The sequence below is a fragment of the Rattus norvegicus genome, chromosome 8 (assembly GCF_021556685.1).
Source record: "Rattus norvegicus strain SHRSP/BbbUtx chromosome 8, alternate assembly SHRSP_T2T, whole genome shotgun sequence".
NCBI lineage: Eukaryota > Metazoa > Chordata > Mammalia > Rodentia > Muridae > Rattus > Rattus norvegicus.
Window position 1 is genome coordinate 94,471,761 of NC_141541.1, and position 15,532 is coordinate 94,487,292.

The 15,532-nt window shown below is 41.1% G+C and overlaps 1 protein-coding gene across 5 annotated transcripts in view; it reads right to left on the reverse strand.

Annotated features, from left to right (window-relative positions):
- Window positions 1-14,862, reverse strand: part of Ibtk (inhibitor of Bruton tyrosine kinase) — a 73,251-nt gene extending 58,389 nt beyond the window's left edge. For 4 of the 5 annotated variants that reach the window (XR_015626659.1, XR_015626658.1, XM_087562235.1 and 1 more), the window contains exons 1-4: window positions 14,679-14,862; window positions 8,928-9,608; window positions 2,741-2,837; window positions 981-1,105 (exon numbers count right to left, since the gene is read on the reverse strand). Coding sequence is in view for 2 of the 5 variants with exons in the window: in XM_087562234.1 (XP_087418360.1) it covers window positions 981-1,105; window positions 2,741-2,837; window positions 8,928-9,248 (543 nt within the window). In the remaining 3 variants the exon portion in view is untranslated. 5 annotated transcript variants of the gene reach the window in all.
- Window positions 14,863-15,532: the final 670 nt, after the last annotated feature.

A 15,532-nucleotide genomic window follows, 5' to 3' on the forward strand; every position in this document is an offset into this window, starting at 1 on the left:
AACACACACAGAACACCAGAGAGCAGCAGTAACACACACAGAACACCAGAGAGCAACAGTAACACACACAGAACACCAGAGAGCAGCAGTAACACACACATAGAACACCAGAGAGCTACAGTAACACACACAGAACACCAGAGAGCAGCAGTAACACACACACAGAACACCAGAGAGCTACAGTAACACACACATAGAACACCAGAGAGCTACAGTAACACACACAGAACACCAGAGAGCAGCAGTAACACACACATAGAACACCAGAGAGCTACAGTAACACACACAGAACACCAGAGAGCAACAGTAAAACACAGAGAGCACCAGAGAGCAGCTCTGACACACACAGAACACCAGAGAGCAACAGTAACACACAGAGAGCACCAGAGAGCAGCAGTAACACACACATAGAACACCAGAGAGCTACAGTAACACACACAGAACACCAGAGAGCAGCAGTAACACACACATAGAACACCAGAGAGCTACAGTAACACACACAGAACACCAGAGAGCAACAGTAACACACAGAGAGCACCAGAGAGCAGCTCTGACACACACAGAACACCAGAGAGCAACAGTAACACACAGAGAGCACCAGAGAGCAGGCACATCCTGATGGTGACACAGTCTGTGAAAATAAAACAGGTCACTCAGCAAAGCTTCACAAGTTACCAGCTCAAAGTGCACAGCCACTCATGTTTAGGAACTCAGGACCATACAGGAGAAATTACAGCAACATGAAACACATGCATTTGAGAAAAAAATGCCCTAGTAACTCTTTCAAACATTTCATATGTCCAAGGTACCTTACAGTCCTGATATGACTAAGGTTTTTACAGTAAGAAAAAATACAGAAATAGGAATTCCTAATGGATCACATCACTAGACCTTCAAAAGAATAAAAATGTGCAAAATCCAAATTATGAAATACAAAGCTTGCCTTCTCTCTCAAAGTACACAGATGCCCCTGAAAATACCTGCTTGACGTAAACCCTGCTCCTGGAAAACAGGTCCAGCAGCTCCGGATGGTGTTTGCTGTTCTGGCTTCCGTGGCCCAGAGTGAAGTTTGTATTATCTCCCCAAGTATAGACTTCTGTGGGATCTGAAATAAAAATGAAGATATTTCTTATACTGTTAAGGTTTAAAGGAATTACACCTTAGCCTAATTACAGATACATAAAAATCATCAGTTTACCTGAAACATGATTCCATCCAAACACTTAGAACAACTGTAGTACTGTATAAATATGAAACTATTAACACAATCTATAATTCTAGAAAATTCTCCCCAAAACATCAAAATCCTAGTTAAAGCCTGCATCTGATGTGAGCAGTCACAGCATTTGCTCCTCCCTCGCGTCCTCACTGAGAGCTAACAGGGAACCTCAGTGAACCGCCGCCTGCCATGTCTACCTTGTTTCCAAGAAACTCTAAGTCCAGAACTCCGGCTTATGCCCACGATTATAAACGTGAGCATACTCTCACTGGTACTATATGTTACTATTCAAACACTGACGTTTTTTAGGGGATTCGAGGGATTGAGACAGGATTTCCAGAGTGCAGGATGGCCTCTGAATGCATTACGTAACAGGTCACGGTCTCAACCTCTGACACCACCTCATAAGTACTGGGATTACAGGTCTGAATTAACACACACAGCCTAACACTAACTTTCACAGTTCACTCTTGACATACAAAATCACAATGACCAATACAAACTGATATAAAATTTAATCAGAGGAAAGTCTGTGACAAGTCTTGATTTTTATTCTGGAAGACTGAAATTTTGAACGTCATGTACAATGTAGTGTGAATGGGGGGATGACTGTGTTCTCACTTAGCTTAGATACAAACTACACACTACTCCCATTTAGTTCTCCTCTCCTTTCCTGTAAATTCACATTTCCAAACGGAAAGGGCAAAGAAACTGGAAGTGGTGAGCAAAAGATGGTGTGCTTGCCACACAACTGTAAGGACCTAAGTTCAAATCCCCAGAGACCATGTAAACGCCAGATATGGAGTAAGCATCAGCAATCCCAGAACTCCCACAAAGCGACAGGAATTAAAGGCAAGAGAATTCTAGAAGCCTGCAGAAGTTAATCTGGCAGAGGTAGCAAAAGAAAAAAGAGGTGCTATCTCAAACAGGTGAAAGGCCAGAGCCAACACCCACGGCCATTCTCTGACCTCACGCAAGTACTGTATTACCTAAGCGTGCCCACATTCATACAAACTCAGACACACACTCAAAGACACTAAATAGACTGTTTTTTTTTAAGTTTTAAATGTGTGGTTAAAATAGTTACTTCAATTATTCTTTGTTTTCATTTACTTCAGATGCTGATGTTGTTTTCTGAGTGTACATTATGACTTTAAACTAGTAAAAATTACAAAATGCCAACCCTTTGGGCTGTATTTTAACTTTTACAGACATACAATTTTAAAAAGACAAAACAAAGTTTGTGAATAAACAAATTAAAAAAAACAAAACATGAAAGTAAAAGTTCTTTGTACATAATCAAACAAATAAATGCTCAATATTTTAATCAAAATAGAATTCTATTAAGAGTTTCAAAGCTGGGGTTGGGGATTTAGCTCAGTGGTAGAGCGCTTGCCTAGGAAGCGCAAGGCCCTGAGTTCGATCCCCAGCTCCGAAAAAAAGAACCAAAAAAAAAAAAAAAAAAAAAAAAAGAGTTTCAAAGCTGCACCTTGCTAGACTATGTTTGAGGAATGTTCTTACCAGTGTTCTTAAACACAACGTGAGCTGGCCTGTCCTTCATGAGAAGATCCAAAGGTGACAATCCTTCTTTATCTTGCATATACAAGCTAACACCATGCTAAGAAAAAAAGTACATTATTATCAATTTACTCCAAATCAGTAACATCTACTCTTAAATATCAAAATCAAATGATCAACCCTATAAACACATTGAAAACAGAAAATAACCATTATCTCTCATAGCCACAGACAAAGGAAGTAAAAAATATCAAATGCTCAATTATTGGTAGACGAAGAAAGAAATAACATTCTAAAATTTTGGTTTTGGGGTGTGTGTGTGTGTGTGTGTGTGTGTGTGTGTGTGTGTGTACAGATGCCCACTGACACAAGAAGTGGACATCAGATCCCCTAGAGCTGGAATTACCAGTTCTTGTGAGACTCCCAATGTGGGTGCTGGGAGTTGAACTCCAGTCCCCTACAGTGCAGCACGCACTCTAACTGCTGAGCCATTTCTCCAGCCCCAAGGTAACACTTAAATCAGAAGTAGACACGACAGCTTTTCAAGGTAAATTAGCTCTCCACCAGTCCAAGTCTCCGTGTGCGGCAGGCGCTGCTGGGCAGTGGAAGAACTGACAGGTAGGGCCAATAGGTACCCTCCCATCACTGTCCCGCATGACTGAAGGAGCTACAGTGCGCGTTTCTTCCTCTTTGCTGCCCTGCAAACATGACAAGGTGAGCAGAATGCTCCACCCCAGTCTCCTGGCCATGATACGCTGCACTATCTATCACAGACTCGAAGCAATAGGACCAATGACAAATGCTGGGAAGCCTCCAAAACACAAACCAAAATCCAATTTCCTCATCACAAGGCGATTTATCTCAAGTATTTTGTTACTGTAATTTCAAACAAACCAGAAGAAGTATATCTGATTGCCTAGAATCAATCTACACCTATATACGTGCAGTAAAACACTTTACAGACACACTAGCTTTTTATAGTCTATTTCACGTCTATAAAGGTAAGGGTTGCAAAGATTTCACAGCAAAGGCAGCAGTAGCCAGCGTTTGTCTCCTGAAATGTGATGATCAGTGCCCTGTCTCACCTGCCATGGTCTTACAAGAACAAGAAAGGCAGACTGAGGCGCATAATACTCCAAACTATATACAAAACAAAGGAGAGCTTGGGAATTCAGATCCCCGGAGTCTAGCTTGTCATGTATTCCTACTAGACCTTACTGATCACATGTGTCTGCAAGATCTGATGCAGTGGCCTCTCAACATAACACAAGACTCTAGACCTTCTTCTCTAGGACCCCCTTGGGGACTTCCTTCCTTTCTAATATATTTGTCTTGAATGCTAAAGGTACGTATGTTGAGCAGAGTCTGTACCACTTATTTAAGATCACTCTTTCCATACATAACCCCCAAATGTGTAATTTACAAAATAGTCTATAGCAGCCTTAAGAGCCTGAGAATTTCATGATAGTCTTCTACGGGTAACAGATGGACTTTATACATCATCTCATTACAGAGCACTAATGCTACTGAAAACACTAACATCTGTTTTCCTCTTAACTGTATAGTCCTAACCAGTGTAAGGTAAAAACTACCATTACTGGGATTTAGATGAAGATAAAATTTGAGATCAATTATCATGTTTATAGCTATTCTATATTGGTTTGAAAAGTAGTTTCTGTTTATAGGTCTGAGGTCACTTGGATGTCCTAGATGTTTCTTCTATAGGTATCTGACATCATCTTAAGATCTTTTTGCTTATGTTACTACCACTGGTCTCTGTTATGTGCAAAAACCTAACACTACAATATTTTAAAAGCTCTTTCCTGTTTATATTTAATTATTTTATTTTTGCCTATCTCCCCATATTAGTAAAAAAAACTTAATTAAAAATAAGAGCCCAGTCATGTTCACGACAATGTCTGTAATGTCTATAAAGTCTCTAATGCATGGAATTTTTGGCATATATTATACACTCAGAAGATATTTGCTCTAAAAACTTTGAAGTTAGTGTGTCACTCAACCCATACAACTTTGGGATTCTACTAGGCTCCATAACAGTAAGAAAAATCAAAGCAAGTTCTTCCCAACCCACGAGTAAAGAGCGATATAATAAAACAATGGCACAAGGGGTCGTGACTCTTCACTGCAATCCTACCTCCTCACTAGGATTGCAAGTTTGAATTCATCTTGAGCAAAATCCAGTGCCCAAGATTAAAAAACACTAAGTATAGCTCACCAGGGAGTTCTGGCCTATCATGTGTGAGGCCCTAGGCTCACCCCAATACTACAAATGAAACCATTTAAAGTACACTGCAACAGATGTGGCAGAATCCTATAAGCATAAAGCCGTTGGCATTCTATCACATGGTGGAATAAAGCGGTGAAAGCCATGATACTTCGACTTGCTGCCTCTATTGTAGCTTTATGTAGGCAGTCTCTGCCAAGGCGTCCTATGTTCGGCAGTCAAGGACTGACAGTGTAGCGGTGTGGGTGTACATTTACTGAGCAATTTACTTTGGCACTTGATACAAAATGCTCAAGTTTTAGCAGATGCGAACTCCCTGAGCCTGAATTCAGGACTAGAGTGTCCTTTGCCAATATGGGACACCTGAAGTACTCTGGTGTACACGAGGGAGCTGACATGAAGCCCCTCAATGAGGCCTCGTCCTGCACCCATTTCCTCTGATAGGAGAATTGCAAGGCCACAGAAAAGGACATGCTTGAGGAGAATACTAAACAGTTTGGGAAGAACTTTTTGGTAGAAAAGTTTTAGCAGTGAACTTCACTCACTATTAGTTATCTATCAATGGTCGATAAGTCTCTAATAATAAGACAGTCTAAGAGCAAATGGCCAGCTTCTCATAGCCAATGGACACCCACACCACCATGAAAATCTAAAGCAGGCAAAGTCCAAAATCTAGGACACATGACAACTCTTTAAATGAAGCCCTAAATAAAGACTTATGACTAGTAACCTCTCAGAAGAAAATCAAAGAACCCTCCAACGCTCAACAGATTAGCAATGCTGCCAGGCAAGGTTACAGAGGTAAGACAGGATAAGGCTGGGGCCAACTGGTGCTTTAACTCTTTAGCTTTCCCTACATGGAGAGAAAGGGGTAAGTGAGGCTCTTACAGAAGTTGGGGCAGATATGGGGAAGGACTAATACTATCCCTTTTGTAGACAAAACTGGAATTGCTGGAATTATGCTCGGAAATTTATCAAGATGTCTTAAATAGGGCCCTTAAAACAACTTAGCTACAAAAAATAGATATTACACTATCAATTGTAGAGGAATTTTAATCCAGTAACATGGCTGCTCTAGCAGGGGATCACATCCAAAGACCCTCTAGGTCTGTGTGATCAGGCTGGAACCAGACATGTCTGGACTACAGTGCGACCTGGCAGGAGTACAGACATCCTTAGCGCACAACTTTAGTCCCTAAGAATGAAGGTTAGCTTAGTTTGTCGAAGGAAGCAGCCATGTTTGTAAGTGACATCTAATTGAGGGGGTCTGTTGAGTATGTATGGCAGTTTTACCAGGATAGTTTCAGAGACAGGGAGCAGAGAGAAGTTAGACAAAGGTGAAGACAGAATGAGCCAGAGAATGAGAAGGAGCCCAAGATTAGAACATACTGCCAAAGTTAGGATGAGGCCAAGCGGAGCAATTCAGTCAGAGGCCAAGAGAAGCCATACTGAATTAGTTAGATTAGAAGATTAGATTGTTCAGAGACTAGAAGCTTCCAGGCCTAGACCTAGGTTGAGATGGTTAAACAGAGAAGGAAACACTCTGGGCTGTATTTGAACAGCTTGGGTACAGGTCTCACCTCATCCTTTCCTCTGAGGAAATAAAAGCGATATTTACAAACAATATACATTAGAAGTTATTTTGATGAGTATATAGTACAAAAAATGCAACAATAAGTTTTTTTTTTAAATCAAATAGATGAGGCTGGAGAGATGGCTCAGCAGTTAAGAGAAGTGACTGCTTTTCCACAAGTCCTGAGTTAAATTCTCAGCAACCACATGGTGGCTCACAACTATCTATAATGGGATCCGATGCCTTCTTCTGATGTGTCTGAAGACAGCTACAGTGTACTCACATACGTAAAATAAGTCTTTAAAAAAAAATGAAACAGATAAAAATACTAATGATAAGATTCCTAATTTAGCTACATGTTGTTTGAGGATAAAAAAGACTTGTGTCTTCTGGGCCAAACAAACTTGAAAAAAATGCCTATATAAAGCAAAGTTAAATATTTAAAATGCATGACTCAGTTTCATTAGATCAATGACACTGAGTATTTCTCAAAACACTCTCTGATTTGGGTATTCACATAACAAACCTTGATAAAATCTACTGAGCGAGAAATTTTCATATAAATTAAGCTGATTTTAATTGTTAAATTTTTAAACTAAAAACATTTTATTCCAGTTAAACAAGCAGACATACTATTCCTACCCTAAATGATGTTCAACAACTAGCATCCTTGTAAAGTAGGTAATTTACAAGGTTTTTCCATATCCAAAGATGGAATTACATTAAACTGGAATGATTTTAATAGTTGTTTCATGTAAGCAAGCAGAAGCCTAACTAATATAAATAGGAAAACGGACGGAAGACATGAACAGTCACAGGCACTAATTAACCCGTATTCAGGTTCTCCACTCTGTCCAAGCTGCCAAAACAGCTCTCTGAGCCTTCCTGGGATGAGGTGGGAGCGTGGGGTGCTGGAGGTGGAGACCTGAGCCTTGAGAGTAGGTGCGCATCCTGCCCGAGCTACAGTCTCACACTAAACCCCTATGGTTTTAAGTATGTCCAAGTCATAAATCATTCTTTGTTCAAATGAATTCTGTTCAAGTTTTTTTTTCCCAGTAGCATACAGTAGTGCCCATAATATAAAATTGCACAATAGCTTATCATGTATAGTCACCCTTGATATATATTTGAAATTTTACATAAAATGTGTAAATACACATATGTAGGATTTTAAATCTAAAGATGAGTTCTAACAGTAAAAGTTTCAAACAAATAAACCTCTCTTAGAAAATGAAACACGAAATAGATTAAGAAATGCACACGCCTAACCTCCAGCCAGGGAAACAGATCAGGGCCCTGCTTGGCCATCATTGGAAACACTCTCCTGAGGTGGACAGGAGCAACTTCTGAGGCCTCAGCCAGACAATGTGCAGACTGAGAGACTTTAGTGCACTTGGTTCTAAACAGGATGTCCATCAGATCCCCAGGGCTCAGGGAACACCACAGAAGAGGAGGTAGAAAGATTGTGAGGGCCAGAGGGTGGAGGACACACGTGAAACAAGGCCTTCAAAGCCCATGTGAACTCAGTCCTGCACAGGCGGAGTCAGAGCTGAAAAGAGTGGATACAAGCCCCATCCCTGACCCAGAAGCCACCTCTAATTGATAACCACCTGCATGTGACACTCGTTCTCTCCAAGGGAGTCTCACGGGGAAACAAACTACGCTCAAGGGCAGGCTACACACTCAGCAGTAGATGGCCACAAATACTGAACTTAGCAGTGTGACTGGAGGTCCCCTGCCTCCAGTGTCATGTCTGTGGTTTTTTTAAACTCAGTGTTTTATTATTATTCATTTATATTTATATATTTCCTTCTATCTATATTATGGCTTCCAGTTTAGCATGTTCAGGGATTCCTGAGTGTGAATGTATAGGCTTCTATTTCTTATGCCCTCTCCTGGGCTCTTTTCCTTCTGTCTGTTTGTTTTTATTGCAGTGCGTTAGCTTTTATTTAACGTTGTTGTATTTTATTTTATTTTATTTTATTTTATCATTGTCTCAGAGAAGTGTGTTTCTTTTCCTTATGTTTTTTCTTTTTTGTTTTTTCCCCAGACAGAATGTCACTATATAGCCTTGGCTGTCCTGGAACTCACAATGTAGACCATGCTGACCTCAAACTCACAGAGATCCACCTGCCTCTGCCTCTCAAGTGCTGGGATTCAAGGTGTGGCTTATTTGTATTCTGATGAGAAACACAAAGGGGGAGGTGTGGATGGGAGAGGATTAAGGAGGAGGTGGGAGAAGTAAAGAGAGGAGAAACCATAATCAGGATTTTATATGAGGAAAAAAATCTGATTTCAGTAAAAGGAAAAAGAAAATAAGAAGAGTGCATGTTTAAATAAATAAGAGTTTTAAATAAGCTAGTGATGCCTACCTTCAACAGAGACCAAACACAATTGATGTGTCCATAAAAAATGCTTCTGTGCAGTGCTGTCCAGCCTGACTCCTTGTCCTTTACCAGCAAATCCACTCCTTTCTCAATAAGCCAATCTAACACTGCTTTCTTCCCACAGGAGGAAACCAGGTGGAGCGCGTTCCTGCCGAAGGCGTCCTTGACAGTTGCCGCGTTGTAGCAGTAACTGGAGAGAAAGATCTTGATCTGCCTCTCACTGCCCTTTGTTATCACAGAAAGGACATCCAGAGCGTGCTTCAGGGACCTGCACTTGGCCGTGCAGTCGGGGGCGGCAGAATCCATCCTAATTGCTTTATATTGCTTACTCCTTCAGAACAGTCACCAAAGTAAATTTTTTTTAAAAAAGCCAGGACACAAAGATACTATTCAGGAAGAGTTATCAAGAAGAGATGGCCCTTTGGGGTTATAATTTAAGTAGTCACAACAATTATATAAAACTATATATCTCTGTATAATCTTTTGGCACTTAAATCAAAAATTTATAAATAATTCTATAAAGTTCATATCAAATACAAGTTCTTCATTTAAAAAAATCCCAGTTTATAAATTATTCCTGGAGTCAAGCACCAAGGGGGAGTGAGGAGGGGAACTCCCCCTCCACACCGTCTGCGCCTTTCAAATAGCCATAATTGCGAGGGTGACCTGCAGGGAGACAAAGTAAAGTAAGTTACAAATCTAACTTGTGGTACTTCACAGTATAAGAAACTCCACCCCTAAATGCTCTTAATTCGTAAAAAATAAAATAAAATAAAATAAAGACACACAGATCAACTTTCCATGCAGGCCTCTTTCTTCAGAATCTTCATGTCTTCAGTCATTATTTCCTGTATTTCACATTCTATAAGCTATGTCCCCAGAAGCTATAAACACATTCAGATTTATTATCTTCAAGAGAACCCTCTTTCAAATGGCCACCAACTAAAACTGCACCTTAACCATTACCAAAACAATTAGCGCTTCAGCTATTACTGCATGGTAAGCAATGAGTCTTCTCACCTGAAAGGTCCCTGTAATGGGAAATCATTCAACTAAGGATATCAGAACAACTAGACAGCTATCTGGAAAGAAATCATTTTTGATATTTTATACCTATATTAATATAAATTCTAGCTAGCTCAGAGACAAAGATAATAAGAGGGTTTTATAATCAATGTGTACAAAAAGTATGAACTGAAATCTCAAAGTATAAAATGATGATGAGATTCACTATAACTCTTAATGCTCTATAAAACTTTTGAAGACAAGAGAAGGGAAACCTTCCCTCATGTAGATGTAAAGCTTTCCATACCATCTGATCTTTAGGACCAACAACAACAAAATGCAATTATAAGACTCTTCGGAGACAGGCATGAGTCCACTGTGTATACAGGGGAAAGTTTGGTACATGTATATATTAGACAGATATAATAATAATATAATATGGAAGGGTCCAAATATATTATTTTCCACTTGAAATCACAATAAGTAGAGGTTAACATCTAACTAGCTTTTTGATACTGACAATTATGATTTGCCTTTAGAAACTAGAGCAAGGAACTACATGGTTTCTAACTATAACTCCAGGCCTGTTTCTGAAAACCTACAGTCTTTAACTGAACACAGTCCCACAAAAGCAAATAAGCAAAAACAAACAAAAACAAAAACCCCACCCACTTCAAATCTTTAATCTGAACCTGAAAAGAAAAAAGTCTTGGCATTTAACAAATCCTTCATTTTACTCTTTCCAGCTCTAAAACCCACATACCACTCTTGCTTTTTCCTATCGGGATGGGTTAGATATTATTAAACAGCCTTTTGTGCTTGAAGTAGACAATTCATTTATTTTCAGAATCTTACAATGGCAGGGTAAGATAACAATGCAAGGCTTCTGGCTTCAGTGATGGGGTAAGAAAAAAGGGGACATGACATCACATGACAGGTGTGAAATGTTGACAAAAACCAAGCCGGTCTAACTTGGAATGGTTCAACCCCAACTATTGTTCCACCACAAAGGTTCTGGCCAGTCGACACTGAGTCCTGAACAAGGCCTTATATTCAATCATAATTAAGAATGTAATTCTGTTTTTAAAACAAATCTAATCACCTACTCCCCTAGTATATCTGAACCCCGATCCAAAACAAAACAAAACAAAACAGTAATCAACAGTCTTACCCAACTGTGAACTTTGTGAATTACAGCAACAATCTGGCAAGGTTACACAAATAATAGTTGCACAAATGTCACAGAGTAAACACTTTCTGACTGGACTCAAGGCTTGCTCCAAGACAGAACTCACATCTAGCACCATTATGAGGACCAAGAATCCATGGTTGGGTAGGTCACCCCTATCCGGGAATCTACTCTTATTCTGCTAAATGAGCACAGCATCTAACTGATTTCTAAGGACTTCATCACTCAGTCCTTAGCAAAGAAGCTTCTTTTAGCAGTAGATAGTGAGACAGAGACGTACAACTTGTCAGCGTGCAGAGTAAGAGACTGTGGAGTGCCCGCCCCTAAACAGGACATCTGTATCATGCCCTATCATCCCAAAGCTCCAGGACGAGGAGATAACATAATTCAGCAGCCAGAGGTAGTCAGCAGCAAAACAGTGTTTTTCTTAACACAATGAAGTGGTTGGATATATGAACTCACAGACACTCTGACTGCATGCACAAGATCTGAATAAGATAAAGCCAGACAAAACTCTAGCATAGGACAGGGAGGCGGTCATGAAGTCACTTCCCTAGCTGAAAAGCTATGGACAATTGATGGCTGATGGGTAAGAGAAAGTTAGTTTTCCTCAAGGGCGTGGCTCCTGAGAGGCCACCCACAATCCAACAGATAACCCTACATCCAAGTACACACTGGCCACATTAAGTGGTCTAAGTGGATTTAAAAAAAAGAAAGAAAGAAAGAAACATTTAAAGAACAGGAAAGAAACTGGAGGGGGAAAAATGTGGAATGGGTTTAATCAAACACTCTGTAGGCATGTAATTCTCAATATATATATATGTACATATATATATGTATGTATGTATATATATATATATATATATATATATATATATATATATATTCAAAGTCCAGGTAGAATTTCAGATGGGTGGGTTGGAGAGATGGCTTGGCGGTTAAGAGCACTGATTACTCTTCCAGAGGTCCTGAGTTCAATTTCCAGCAACCACATGGTGGCTCACAATCATCTGTAATGGGATCCGATGCCTTCTGGTGTTTCTGAAGACAGCGGCAGCGTACTCACAATCAATCAATCAATCAATTTATCTATCTTTTTAAAAATCACACTATTTAAAAAGTTTCAGATGGGTATGCATATTTGTAGTGGTATGAATGATAATGAACTCCAAAGGTTCCCTACGCTTGGTCTCCAGCTAGTTGTCCTGTTTGGGAAAGACTGGGAGGTATGGCTGTGTGTTGCTGTGGCCTTGTTAGAGGCCTGGTCAGTCTCAGTCTGTTTCCCTCCGTCTCTTTTCTGTATGAGGTGTGAGCTCTCGGCTACTGCTCAGTACCTGACCCAAGTTCAAAGCTTCCCTAAGGAAAAGCACACCTCTGAATTTTCTTAAAGCTTCAATATTTTCATTTGTATGAAACGAGATTAAAATGTATCTCCTGACCTATTCTAAATGAGACTTTTCATCCATACAGCACAAGCATCTAACAAAAATTAAAGTTGAAAATAGGACATCCTGGTAAATAAGTCAGAAAACACCAATTAGGGCCTTTTCTACTTCAAATGCTTTCAACCAAATCTTTAAAAAGGGACTTCTCGGGGTTGGGGATTTAGCTCAGTGGTAGAGCGCTTGCCTAGGAAGCGCAAGGCCCTGGGTTCGGTCCCCAGCTCCGAAAAGAAAAAAAAAAGAAAAAACAAACAAAAATAAAAAGGGACTTCTCAGTGCTTATAGTCATACCATATTTTGTGCTTTTGCATGGACATGTACACACAGAACCATCTAAATTACCTATGTCTCATTTCAACCTCATTATTGCCCTTATAAATATGACTAGCTTCAACCTTCCTATGAGAAAATAGTAGCTTACTTAAGAACCATAGAGTGAGAGGAGTACTCTGGATATCAGTTGTCAGTCAACTGGCTTTCTCAAAACAGGAATGCCAATAGGATGCAATATGGTGTAGTCGAGAAAACTGTCATTTGAGGTCATAGAATTGGATTGCTACCCTAAAACCATAGACAATCGACAAGAGCTCTCTTCCTCCATTTCTTCCTTTGAGCTAATGGTGATAACCTCCCTTGGACATACATATGCCTTGCCCACATACAAGAAATGTAAACTCCTTGCAGTACATGAGAGAGAATGTTAGATTCTTCATAATTTTCACAATCAGTAAGGCAAGATGATTGTTTATTGAACCCTATAACCTTAACACCCCCCCCCTGTACATCTGCATCTGTACTAATTTAAATGTTACAGGCTACAGATTGAGTCATAATCAGGAGACGTGTTTACAGGCCCTAAAAACATTTTTAAAAGTAAGTATTTACAATGTTAGGACCCTAAGTAATTTAACGTTGCTAATTTTATATTCTAATGTTTTTCTCAAATATTCTTTGTGTAAAAAACCTAGAATTTTAGTACAATACTGCTCTCATTTTCATAAAAGAAAATTTGCCCAAAATTTAGGGAGTGAAATGGTGCATCTCTGGATGAGGTAAAGAATTATTCCCCCAGGATAAGAAACTAGTTTGTGTCAATGGAAGTAACAAATCATATTGACATCCTTTAATGGGTGTACTCGTTTACTTTAGAATTTTATAATCACAAGCATCTTGAAAATTAAAAATGAAATTAAATCATCACATAAAAATTAGCATAGTGAAAGTCCTTCAAACAAGTTTTACTAAAAAGGAAAAAAAAACGAAAATTAACACACCCAATTGAAAAATCGTAAAGCTGCGATGTGACTCAAGCTTTGCTAAACACGTTTTAAAAAATAGTTCTGTCCTCAGGTACTGAGAGGTAGGTCACTAAAACAACAAAAACAAATGAAAGGAACTCAACAGAGAGTGAGGAACTGACCACAAACAATGCCTGAAATTTTGCATATTAAGGAGGTAGCCACACTATCTATTAGGGGGAAAACTATTTCTAAGTGTTACCTACTTCGAGGTAAAAGGAAACAGGTGCTACTCAACTTCTCCTCCTAGAAAAAACATCCCCTCTGACTAACACAACTCAACTTTTATGACTGTTAGATAACAGAGTTAAAGATGGCTTAAGTCGGGGTTGGCCATTTCCCCTCTGAACCAAAATTCCTTTGCAACCTGATACCTACGAACAAAAGGCCCCTCCATCCCGTCACTGCAGAACAGACCCCTGTCCATTTCCACCCAGCAGCGAATGTTCAAGCAAGATCTGCTTCTGCAAACTCAGCAAGGCCCGCGCGAACTCAAACTTTGTAAACTCCACCAAGGATTTAATGGACAAGGGAGCCTCTAGGAAGGGATGAAGGAAGGTGACACCAGTCAACCCTCGGAACTAGAAAAGCAACGTCGCTGGAGGGCGTGTCGGGCAGCTCGGCGACGTAGCACTTCGCGGGACAAGGCCATTCATTAGCTGGCAGGGGCCGCGGGGCTGCGCTGCCAGGCCACCCGCCCGTGCCACGCGGCGCGAAGCTCGCAGCCACCCCCTCCGCGAGTTCCCTCCCCGGGCCCCGCTCCCCGGCCGAGCTGGCAGGACGCCGTCACCCCCGCCCTCACCAGTCGCTAGATGAAGGTGCGCCGGCGGTCTCCGCGGGGCAGGCGCGCGGCCGCGCAGGGACTCATCCTTAGTGAAAGCTACCGGGGACAACGAAGGGAGCCAGGAGCCGGGATGCCCGAGTCAGCTCCGGAGGCGGCTGCAGCGAAAGCGACAGCCGCGACTATCGGCGCCGGGACGGGGTTCGGGGAACCTGGGCTAGAGCGGGCGGGACTCGGGAATAAGACGGGCGCTGATTGGTTAGAGTTCGTATATGCCCTACAGTGATTGGTCGAAGCCTGCCCACAAGGCCTAGCGTGGCAGTACCTCAGCTGTGGCCTTTCCCCAAAGTCCCAGAGGAGCTTGACCCTGCTGCCCTAGACTCAAGAACCAGTACTGTCCCTCTTGGTGCCAGATGTCACCTTAAAAGATCTGTCTCCCTCAGGTCGAGACTCGGAAGGGAGGTTAAGGCCGGGATGGAGGAAACAAGGAGCTAGCTGGATGCCCAAGCACTACTCGGTAGAAACGTAGGCATCTTAGAAAAGTTGCCTCCTGGACCACTAGTAGTGGGATAACTGGAAAACCAGAGGTGTCCTCTCCCCAAGACTCAGCCCTGCTGCTCTGTGCCCCGCCCGTTGTACCCGGATTGTCTGAGTGTCACTCTCTTTGTCAGAAGGCACCATAGCCATTTCAGATGGCCACTGTGCGGACAGCTGCTGACTTGGGTCACATCACTCAGTGCCTGACGCCAGGCTTGCAAGAGGTTTTCTCTCTGGACTCTAAATCTAAAGGCCATTTTAAAGGTTGGAAACTGTTAGGGAGGAAAGTAAGCCAATAATCAGTCAAGAATGGGAAACATACTCCTGCTAAAGTCTGA